This window comes from Biomphalaria glabrata, chromosome 17 (assembly GCF_947242115.1).
Source record: "Biomphalaria glabrata chromosome 17, xgBioGlab47.1, whole genome shotgun sequence".
In the NCBI taxonomy this organism is placed as follows: domain Eukaryota; kingdom Metazoa; phylum Mollusca; class Gastropoda; family Planorbidae; genus Biomphalaria; species Biomphalaria glabrata.
In genome coordinates, this window is record NC_074727.1 from 27,557,631 (window position 1) to 27,570,012 (window position 12,382).

The window sequence follows — 12,382 nt, forward strand, 5'->3', positions numbered from 1 at the left end:
TATGTCTGGGCAAGAAACGTCGAATTGATGATAAAAAAGAGGAGGTCCCAAAAAGCTGTGCCACCTGGCCATCATTTCTGGTGGTTAGGTGCACAGAGGAGGGAAAAAGCCTGACAAAGTTGAGCCCTTTTATTATCTATAAGGGACTCAAGTCAGTAGTGGGAGAGCCCAAGAGTGTGTCTAAGCTACACAAAACAATGGAACTCCTTGTAGAAGTAGACAGCAAGACACACTCTGATGGGCTTTTAAGATGCAGAAGACTCTGTGATCTCCAAGTGGAAGTCATGCCACACAAGAGTCTGAACACCAGCAGAGGTGTAATCAGCTCTAGGGACCTACTGGAATGATCCGAGAAGGAAATAGTGGAGGGCATTGAAGGAGTCACCCATGCCCGGCGCATTACCAGGCGCAGGGAGGGTGAGGAGGTCAAAACCGCCACTATTATTCTCACATTCGGAACTAGGACACCGCCAGAGTATGTGAAGGCAGGATACCTACGAGTTCCAGTGAGGCCCTACATACCTAACCCCATGAGGTGCTTCAAGTGCCAGGGTTATGGACACGGCGCGGCAGTCTGCAAGAGGAACACTGTGTGTGCCAGATGTGCTATAGAGGGTCATGAGGACAAGGGCTGCACAGCCCAGTTCAAATGCCCAAACTGTCAAGCTGGCCACTCAGCCTACTCCAAGGACTGCCCTGTGTGGAAACAGGAGGTTGCCGTGCAGGAGTACAAGGCAAGAAACGGATGTACCTTTAGCCAGGCGAAATTGGCTGCACTGGCCCTACCCAAGGGCCAATTCGGCTTGACAAAGACCTACGCCCAGGCTGTTGCTAAGAAAGTAAGATCCATAGCCACACAGACGGACACATTGACCCCACCACCCCCTCCTCCTCCTCTAACTCAGAAGAAAACACCGCCAAAGAACACACCTCTGAAGAAACAAGAAAGCCCTGTTGTCATGCTAAAGAACAGGTTCTCTGTGCTCGCTGATGAGAGCATGGAGACTGAGCAGCATGTCAAAACCAATATTCCGGGAGAACCCGGAGACATCATGTCTGATACAGGTTCTCCTCAGAGAACCCAGCCAGACACCCCAACCTCTACAGAGTTAGAGGTTGACCAACTCCCTAAGGGGAGAAATCAAAGCGGAGAGGATGCCCGAGGTGAGAGAGGAGGAAATAACCTCTGCTCTAACCAGAGGGATCTCCCCTCTCCAGAGAGAAAGACTTCCCCCAAAAGGGGGTTGTCCTCCTCTCCATCCAAACCCAAGAATAAAAATACCAAGGTCACTGGAATAAAGGGAAACCCCTCCGGGGACCTCCCAAGGCCAAAGAGCTCCAAGTAGGTCATCTAGAATAAGCCATGGATTCCAGAATTGTACAGTGGAATTGTAGAGGCCTCAAGGCCAATTACGAGGAAATGCAGCTACTGATAGACTCTGAGACTCCTGTAGCTGTCTGCTTACAGGAAACATTTCTGAAAGATTGCATCAGCTTCCAAAGCTACCATGCTTACACCAAGAATGTTGAGGATGCAGAGAGAGCATCAGGTGGAGTCTGTATCCTTGTGAAGGATAGCATCCCCCATGAGAGGGTAGAACTACAGACCACACTACAGGCCGTAGCAGCTAGGATAACCCTTCACAAGGTTATCACTTGCTGCAGCCTGTATCTACCACCAGGCGCTCCATTAAACCGAACAGACATGGAGGACCTATTGAAACAACTCCCCCGGCCTTATTTAATCCTTGGGGATTTCAATGCCCATAACACCATGTGGGGATCCAACAATACCGACACAAGAGGTCGTATGCTGGAGGATATCTTCCTCCAATATGATTTATGCATACTTAATGATGCATCACCGACCTACTTGCACCCAGGAACTGGATCACTCACATGCATTGACCTCACCGTATGCGTCACCGGACTTCTGGACGATTTTAAATGGTCAGTTAGCAATGATCTACGGGGAAGTGATCACTTCCCAATCATCATTACTAACAATCTCCCTTCATTGGGACGACCTCAGCGGTGGAAACTGAATAAGGCCGATTGGGAACAATTCCAAAAAAGATGCTCTGAGGATATCACAGAAAATATCCTCCATGAACAGAACCCAGCTGATACCTTTGCTAGCAAGCTACTAAGTATAGCCAGGAAAGTTGTACCCCTAACCTCTGCAAATCCAAAACGGCCTAGCAAACCATGGTTTGATACAGCTTGCAAAAGTGCTATTGGTGATAGGAAAAAACGACTGGCTGCATTTATAAAGAATCCTTCCCAGGAAAACCTAAAGCTATTCAGGATAGCTAGAGCAAAGGCTAGACAAACCATACGGTCAGCCAAAAGGAATTCCTGGAGAAGTTTTGTCGGCAGTCTGGATGCCAAAACTTCTGCTAGAGCGGTTTGGAAGGCAGTAAGGCGAATCAAAGGGAAAGAATCAAATGCAATAGGGCATTTGAAAAACCAAGGACGAACTGTCACGTCCCCCAGAGAAATAGCTGACTGCCTTGCATCCTCAATAGCAGAAAAATCATCCACTGCACACTACACGCCAGAGTTCCAAAAAGTCAAAACCAGGGAGGAAAGACACCCCATTGATTTCAGGTCAGAGAACAATGAAGACTACAACAAACCGTTCTCGCTTGAGGAACTGAGGGAATCGCTGGACAAGTCACATGACACAGCGCCTGGAGAAGACGAAATCCATTACCAGTTCCTCAAGCACCTTCCCGAACCCTCATTGGCAGTCCTACTAGGGGTCTATAACTGTGTGTGGCAAACAGGCGCTTTCCCAAACAGCTGGAGGAAAGCCACAGTTATACCGATACCTAAACCGGGAAGAGACGGCTCTGACCCAGCTAACTGTCGACCAATAGCACTAACAAGCTGCATCTGCAAAACCATGGAAAGAATGATTAACAGTAGGCTGGTCTGGTACCTGGAAAGGAATAAAGTGATCTCAAACTACCAGTGCGGATTCCGGCAGGGGCGGACAACAACTGACCACCTGGTAAGGCTGGAAGCTTATATTAGAAATGCATTACTCAGAAGAGAACATCTAGTAGCTGTATTCTTCGATATAGAAAAGGCCTATGACACAACCTGGAAACATGTCATTCTACGTGACCTGGCGCCCTATGGGGCTTAAGGGACACCTCCCCCGTTTTGTGGAGGAATTCCTGAAAGATCGAAAATTTCAGGTTCGAGTGGGCAACTCCGCTTCTGACACTCATGACCAGGAAATGGGCAGCATTCTGTCAGTCACCCTGTTCAACATTAAAATAAATAGCATCATAAATGCGCTGTCCCCTGGCATAGAGTGCTCTTTGTATGTTGATGACTTTGTCATTCTTACTTATGGGAAAAACATGAACACCTTAGAAAGGAAATTACAGTTATGTTTAAACAAAATTCAGGGTTGGGCAAACTATAATGGTTTCAAATTCTCTGACTCCAAAACAGTTAGTATGCATTTTTGTAATCTAAGGGGGCTCCACCCAGACCCTGAACTATTTATACACAAAAAGAAGATCCCTGTCGTGAAAACTACAAAATTTTTAGGCCTCACCTTAGATTCCAAATTTAATTTTCTCCCCTACATTAAGGAACTTAAGAAGAAATGCCAAAAGTCATTAAACATACTAAGAGTACTCAGCCATACGGACTGGGGAGCTGACAGAGATACCTTGCTGCTGCTCTATCGGAGTCTAATTCGATCCAAGCTAGACTACGGATCCATAATATATGGAGCAGCAAGGAAGTCGTACCTAAAAATACTGGAACCAATACAAAATGCTGCCCTGCGTCTCTGTCTCGGCGCGTTTCGTACATCACCTATCCCAAGTCTCCATGTGGAGGCTGGAGAACTCCCCATGGATATAAGAATGAAAAAGCTTGCAATGCAGTATATAGTCAAGCTAAAATCCAACCCCACGAACCCTGCTTTTGACTCCATATTTAACCCCACAGAGGTAGAATTATACAATCGAAGGCCTAACGTCATACAGCCGTTGGGCCTTCGAATGAGAGAACCCATCCAAAATTTAACCCCACCCATTGACCAAATCTATAAAATAGAAACCCCTCAGAATCCTCCTTGGCTAATGAATAAACCCAAATTAAATTTATCCCTCCTTAATTTCAAAAAAGAAAATACACACCCAAGCATACTACAAGTCCACTTTAGGGAACTGCAGGAGAGCTATGGAGATTGTGGCACCATCTACACAGACGGATCCAAAATGGAGGGAAAGGTCGCGTGTGCCTGCTCCTTTCGGAACAAAACTCCCGTAGACTCCCCGATGGCTGCTCCATCTTTATGGCCGAATTGCACGCAATATTGCTTGCACTTATGGCCGTAAAAGCATCAGAAAGGAGGAAATTTATAATCTGCTCCGACTCCAAATCTGCATTGCAAGCTTTGGGGCGGATGAAGACTGACATCCCATTGGTACATAAGAGCCTGAAGCTGTTGGACCAAATAAGAGCCAACCGTAGGGATGTCACCTTCATCTGGGTCCCCTCCCATGTTGGCATTGAGGGAAACGAAGCCGCAGACAGAGAAGCAAAGAGAGCCCTAAATCATGCGGTGTCAGGAACCCAAATTCCCTACTCGGACCTGAGACAAAGTATTGCCTCTGCCACCTATCGAGAGTGGCAGAACCGATGGGAGGCTGAGACTCACAGTAAACTCAGGCAGATTGTGGCGGATGTCAGGTGGCGGCCCACATCTAAGGGTCTGACAAGGCGTGGTAGCACGACCATGTCCAGACTTAGGATTGGCCACACCTACATCACGCACTCTTTTGTACTGAAGAAAGAGGAGCCCCCACTTTGTGAGTACTGTGACTCTCGCCTCACCGTGGAACATATCCTCGTTGATTGCCCCAGATACCAGGATGTCAGGGCGAAATATTTTAGAGTCACTAATTTAAATACACTATTTAATAATGTCGACCCTGTGAAGGTACTGGGCTTTATCCGGGAAGTGGGGCTATCTGCGAAGATCTGATTTATGAATTTGTGAACATGCACTATTTACATTAGATTTTTACCAAATATTTAAATTTTTACTACCTTTACTATTTTAACTGTGAATAGACCTTGATTTTAATGATATGACTGTATAGAATCTGGCCCTGTTGTTTAGAGAGAGAGTGGTCCTTAAGGGACTACAGGCACGACATGGCCTAAATTGTGCCGATGTGCCTCAAATCAAACAATCAATCAAACCAAAAAGGACCAGGGAGAAATAGTTTTTAGAAATTGCTTTCACAGAATGTGCATCTTGATTTGATCTTGTATTCCAGGCTTGACTGTGCCCTCTGGCTGCCTGGTATGATCACATTCCTAATGTCCAGTTATGCTGGCTCAAGAGCTCTTGCCACATTGGTCAGTTCATTTTTTTTTTCAGAGGTGATTTTTTTTAAACAGATGAAAATAATTTCTTTGTATGGACTACTACTGCATCCAAGTAAAATGATAAATTATCTCCCTTAAACCTTTGGGGGGTGAAGGATATCCCTCTATTTACTCTTGGCTCTGTTCAAATGCACACACAATGGAGGCATTTCTTTTCTATCCAGGACTTTGGAAGGGCTAGATTGGAACCTTTAATGCCCTCACTTAGAGTTTGATAATGATGATTGACTATATCTATGTTGTCATGCTTGAGTGACTACTCCTGTTCCTTTCCAAGCTTTTTTTTGGTTAATGTGCATTTAACGTATTGTTGTATTGTTCGCTTTGTTCGCCTCATGCATTGAATAAATAAGATGTTTACAACAAATTAAGTTTAAAGATACTCATACTTCTAAAAATAGACAATAGCACTAAAAATAGATTTTGATTTATTTCTGAGATCAGTGGTTCTCAAACTGTAGAAAGATGAAAATTGTATACAATTTAACTAAAAGCTAGTTCATCTAATTGTATAATTTGAATAATAATCAACTCAGTCAATACTTACTTAATCCAGTGAACTTCCAGGGGAGCATAGGGCCTCAACCACACCTTTGCACCGAACTCAGTTCTGAGTAGCTTTCTTCAACTGTTTAATTCTTTGACTTCATAATGACGCTTCTATCGTTGGTTTTACCCAGCTATAAAGCTCTAATCAATGCTGGTTATGTCAGTGTTTTAAAATTTATTTTTTTATTTTTATGTTTTTCATTGCTGAAAACATTATCTCGAATAGTTTCCCTTTGCTAAACATCCGGAATTTCCTTCTTTCAATGTGTTTTTTTTGTTTAAAGATTGGGTCTTTATTTTATTTAGATCTATGTTCTGGATCATAGTGATAGGGGATAATGAGCTCAGAACATTCATTTTATGTGTTTTTTAACTGGTTTCCATATAAAGTTATGTGGGAAATATGAATAAATAAAGTAAATAATAATTATTTTTCTAGATTGGATCATAATATATTTCCTAGATCTAATATAGATCCAGAGCTGTTGACTTGTCCAAGGTGGTCAGTTTTCATTTGTTCCAATAGTAGGGACATGGATCATCAGCTCAAACTTTCCATTTGATGTGTTCTAGAGGAAGTTTTGTATAACCCTGTCCCTGGGTCAAAAAAAGTTTTAGAACCACTATTTCAGAAGCTTGAAAAGTAGTCCTGGTGCATTATATATCAATATGGAAGATACTAAGCGAGATCAGAGTAGTGGATAAAAAAAAAAGTGAATTATGTCTACTTTTGTGAATCTATTGAAATGAACTGGTTGTTTCTAATGTTTGCTCAATGAAATGTTTCTAATGTTTTCTCAATACTTTCATGATTTCAATTTGAAGATAACTTGTACACAAAGAGGACTTCAGCAATAGGGGGGGGGGGGGGGGGGACTTTGGGACATCAGACATAATTCTGGTAATATGGTGGACTTTGGGTCATTAGACATAATTCTGGTAATATGGTGGACTTTGGGTCATCAGACATAATTCTGGTAATGTGGTGGACTTTGTCTAAACACAGGTTGCTGGCAAATAATTGATTCCAGACAGGTAATCCCTGCACCAGCCTGAGGGTGTGTTTTCTGATACTTATCAGGATATTTCTGAGAGAATTTTAATCTTTGTGAAATCTTGACATGCAAATGCCAGAGCATCTACTAGTCTGTGTGGTCCTTCTTGCAAAAAGTCTACAAGTTTATAGCTTTGTCAACAATATAATTTAAAAATTCTATTTGAACCAGAAGTTTATTAGTATTGTGTTTTGAGAACCAAACTCCTTTGAGAGTGTCCTGATTGATTGAATGAATTTTAGCCCCTTCCAGTCTATTGATTGAATGTAGTTCAGCCCCTTCCAGTCTATTGATTGAATGTAGTTCAGTCCCTTCCAGTCTATTGATTGAATGTATTTCAGTCCCTTCCAGTCTATTGATTGAATGTATTTCAGCCCCTTCCAGTCTATTGATTGAATGTATTTCAGCCCCTTCCAGTCTATTGATTGAATGTAGTTTAGCCCCTTCCAGTCTATTGATTGAATGTATTTCAGCCCCTTCCAGTCTATTGATTGAATGTAGTTCAGCCCCTTCCAGTCTATTGATTGAATGTAGTTCAGCCCCTTCCAGTCTATTGATTGAATGTAGTTCAGCCCCTTCCAGTCTATTGATTGAATGTAGTTCAGCCCCTTCCAGTCTATTGATTGAATGTAGTTCAGCCCCTTCCAGTCTATTGATTGAATGTAGTTCAGCCCCTTCCAGTCTATTGATTGAATGTAGTTCAGCCCCTTCCAGTCTATTGATTGAATGTATTTCAGCCCCTTCCAGTCTATTGATTGAATGTAGTTCAGCCCCTACCAGTCTATTGATTGAATGTATTTCAGCCCCTTCCAGTCTATTGATTGAATGTATTTCAGTCCCTTCCAGTCTATTGATTGAATGTAGTTCAGCCCCTTCCAGTCTATTGATTGAATGTATTTCAGCCCCTTCCAGTCTATTGATTGAATGTAGTTCAGCCCCTTCCAGTCTATTGATTGAACGTAGTTCAGCCCCTTCCAGTCTATTGATTGAATGTATTTCAGCCCCTTCCAGTCTATTGATTGAATGTAGTTCAGCTCCTTCCAGTCTATTGATTGAATGTATTTCAGCCCCTTCCAGTTTATTGATTGAATGTAGTTCAGCCCCTACCAGTCTATTGATTGAATGTAGTTCAGCCCCTTCCAGTCTATTGATTGAATGTATTTCAGCCCCTTCCAGTCTATTGATTGAATGTAGTTCAGCCCCTTCCAGTCTATTGATTGAATGTATTTCAGTCCCTTCCAGTCTATTGATTGAATGTAGTTCAGCCCCTTCCAGTCTATTGATTGAATGTAGTTCAGCCCCTTCCAGTCTATTGATTGAATGTATTTCAGCCCCTTCCAGTCTATTGATTGAATGTAGTTCAGCCCCTTCCAGTCTATTGATTGAATGTAGTTCAGCCCCTTCCAGTCTGTTGATTGAATGTATTTCAGCCCCTTCCAGTCTATTGATTGAATGTAGTTCAGCCCCTTCCAGTCTATTGATTGAATGTATTTCAGTCCCTTCCAGTCTATTGATTGAATATAGTTCAGCCCCTTCCAGTCTATTGATTGAATGTAGTTCAGCCCCTTCCAGTCTATTGATTGAATGTAGTTCAGCCCCTTCCAGTCTATTGATTGAATGTAGTTCAGCCCCTTCCAGTCTATTGATTGAATATATTTCAGCCCCTTCCAGTCTACTTTGCAATGCAGAATATGGTTCTTGTGTTCAAGGCCACAGCAGATGTCATTGTACATGGACAGGTGACTGCCATTCAATTTCATTGTCTCTAGAAATGAATTAGTCATAGTCACAAAAAATACTTTGAATTAGTCATAGTCATTAGAAATACTTTGAATTATTCAAAATGTTTCTAGTTATATGACTGATTCTAATAACTTTGACTTAGTCAAAGTTATTAGAACCAGTCAGTCATTAGAAATACTTTGAATTAGTCACTAAGTCACTAAGCTTTCATCTGAATGAGTCACCTACCATGTTTTTGTTTTAAGATTATATCCTTATAGTTTTGTCTTCTAAACCAACATCTTTCAATGTATTCTCTACAGATGACATCTTTCTACTCCTACTTTATGTTGATGATCTCTCTCATGTCAGCTCTGATCATTGCCAAGGTGGATCCACATTTTGATCCAGATGGATATTTTTGGATGTGTATCCACATTGTGAGTCTTGGTGAGAATCCTTTGTAATTTGTGAATGAAATGTCAACAATAGCAAATTTGTTTTTGTGTTTAATGTATATGTATAAGGCTAGATTACACCGACAAGTTTTCAGCTCACCTAAAAAGACTGCCTTCGGCATGCTTGTATCTCACATTATGGGATACTTGCCCTGCCCAGCATAACTGTCAGACTATAAGAAAGCCCTCTATACTAACCAATACATTCACAAGAACATTGCTGTTTGTAATGCAGTCTTGCCACTGTATGTGCTGTTTGTAATGCAGTCTTGCCACTGTATGTGCTGTTTGTAATGCAGTCTTGCCACTGTATGTGCTGTTTGTAATGCAGTCTTGCCACTGTATGTGCTGTTTGTAATGCAGTCTTGCCACTGTATGTGCTGTTTGTAATGCAGTCTTGCCACTGTATGTGCTGTTTGTAATGCAGTCTTGCCACTGTATGTGCTGTTTGTAATGCAGTCTTGCCACTGTATGTGCTGTTTGTAGTGCAGTCTTGCCACTGTATGTGCTGTTTGTAGTGCAGTCTGGCCACTGTATGTGCTGTTTGTAATGCAGTCTTGCCACTGTATGTGCTGTTTGTAGTGCAGTCTGGCCACTGTATGTGCTGTTTGTAATGCAGTCTTGCCACTGTATGTGCTGTTTGTAGTGCAGTCTGGCCACTGTATGTGCTGTTTGTAATGCAGTCTTGCCACTGTATGTGCTGTTTGTAATGCAGTCTTGCCACTGTATGTGCTGTTTGTAGTGCAGTCTTGCCACTGTATGTGCTGTTTGTAGTGCAGTCTGGCCACTGTATGTGCTGTTTGTAATGCAGTCTTGCCACTGTATGTGCTGTTTGTAGTGCAGTCTGGCCACTGTATGTGCTGTTTGTAATGCAGTCTTGCCACTGTATGTGCTGTTTGTAGTGCAGTCTGGCCACTGTATGTGCTGTTTGTAATGCAGTCTTGCCACTGTATGTGCTGTTTGTAATGCAGTCTTGCCACTGTATGTGCTGTTTGTAGTGCAGTCTGGCCACTGTATGTGCTGTTTGTAGTGCAGTCTTGCCACTGTATGTGCTGTTTGTAGTGCAGTCTTGCCACTGTATGTGCTGTTTGTAGTGCAGTCTTGTTGCAAATGGTCTTAGATTTTTTGTCAAAAAAAATATTTTTGTTACAATTGTATTGCTAAGTTAAGTAAGTTAGAACTGTCATACTAACTAAATATTTACACAAAAATGTTTACTTTTATTTTAAAAAGAAAAATGTTATTTAGTATGCATATAAGTGGAACATAATTTAAAATAACATTTGATAAGTAGTTTTTCATATTATCGCGTGAACTGCAGTGATTCTGCGACTATGAGACAGTGAACTAAAGTAAGGGAGATTTTTTTTTTACGAAAATATTTTTTTCTTGAGGCTTTGAATAAGAGATTGACCTTTTACAGAACAATTAGATCAATTAGATAATCATTATATCACATTAGTTAGGCCAGGTTCACATTATACTTCTTCACTTTCACCTATCCCTTGGTCTGCTGGACCGTTGAAGCACCACACAAGATCTGTCAACCTTCTTTCTCCATTCTTCACTGTCATTTGCCTTTGATAGAATTTCATTCTTATATTCTTTCTGAAAATATTGAAACCTAACTTTTTACCTGCCTGGGTGGACCACTTCAGGGGCCAATTTTGAGTTTGTGTTTCCACACAAACTGTCTTTGTAACCTTGTTTCCACTTTGTATTTTATTTGGTTATAATTTAGTATTTGTAATTTTCAAACCTTCTGTCCTGAAGAGTTTGAAGTTGAGTGTTCTCATTTTCACCTTTTTTCTTGTTAAGTTCTAGTGTGTTAAACATTTCTTTTGTTAAACAACTTGATTGTGATAAACATTTCTCTTGTTAAACCTGAGTGTGATAAGCATTTCTATTGTTAAACCTGAGTGTGATAAGCTATTCTGATATGATTGTTCTGCATATGTTCTATATTTTTAAGAGTAGTTTTTTGAATGTGCTAATAGTCTTTTTTTTCCTTTCTTCACCAACAGGCTGTTTAGAAAGCTACACACATTTTATGCAAGGAAAATTAAAATTAAGGTAATGATTCTCTCATGCATCTGTTATGCTATAGTATGTGAAGTGCACTGTGCTCCTGTCTAAGGAGAGGGAGTGCATGCTATAGTATGTGAAGTGCACTGTGGTCCAGTCCATGGGGAGGGAATATATGCTATAGTATGTGAAGTGCACTGTGGTCCTGTCTAAGGAGAGGGAATATATGCTATAGTATGTGAAGTGCACTGTGGTCCAGTCCATGGGGAGGGAGTATATGCTATAGTATGTGAAGTGGACTGTGGTCCAGTCCATGGGGAGGGAGTATATGCTATAGTATGTGAAGTGCACTGCAGTCCAGTCCATGGGGAGGGAATATATGCTATAGTATGTGAAGTGCACTGTGGTCCAGTCCATGGGGAGGGAGTATATGCTATAGTATGTGAAGTGCACTGTGCTCCTGTCTAAGGAGAGGGAATATATGCTATAGTATGTGAAGTGCACTGTGGTCCAGTCCATGGGGAGGGAGTATATGCTATAGTATGTGAAGTGCACTGCAGTCCAGTCCATGGGGAGGGAATATATGCTATAGTATGTGAAGTGCACTGCAGTCCAGTCCATGGGGAGGGAGTATATGCTATAGTATGTGAAGTGCACTGCAGTCCAGTCCATGGGGAGGGAGTATATGCTATAGTATGTGAAGTGGACTGTGGTCCAGTCCATGGGGAGGGAGTATATGCTATAGTATGTGAAGTGGACTGTGGTCCAGTCCATGGGGAGGGAGTATATGCTATAGTATGTGAAGTGCACTGCAGTCCAGTCCATGGGGAGGGAGTATATGCTATAGTATGTGAAGTGCACTGTGGTCCTGTCTAAGGAGAGGGAATATATGCTATAGTATGTGAAGTGGACTGTGGTCCAGTCCATGGGGAGGGAGTATATGCTATAGTATGTGAAGTGGACTGTGCTCCTGTCTAAGGAGAGGGAATATATGCTATAGTATGTGAAGTGCACTGTGGTCCAGTCCATGGGGAGGGAGTATATGCTATAGTATGTGAAGTGGACTGTGCTCCTGTCTAAGGAGAGGGAATATATGCTATAGTATGTGAAGTGCACTGTGGTCCAGTCCATGGGGAGGGAGTATAT

The 12,382-nt window shown here is 41.9% G+C and overlaps 1 protein-coding gene across 3 annotated transcripts in view; it reads left to right on the top strand.

Annotated features, from left to right (window-relative positions):
• LOC106071621 (transmembrane protein 241-like) overlaps positions 1-12,382 on the top strand; it is a 77,310-nt gene that overhangs the window by 17,551 nt on the left and 47,377 nt on the right. For all 3 annotated transcript variants that reach the window (XM_056014989.1, XM_056014990.1, XM_056014988.1), the window contains 4 exons: positions 5,316-5,397; positions 8,693-8,770; positions 9,077-9,203; positions 11,236-11,284. In XM_056014989.1, coding sequence (XP_055870964.1) covers positions 5,316-5,397; positions 8,693-8,770; positions 9,077-9,203; positions 11,236-11,284 — 336 coding nt within the window. The remainder of the gene's footprint in view (positions 1-5,315; positions 5,398-8,692; positions 8,771-9,076; positions 9,204-11,235; positions 11,285-12,382) is intronic.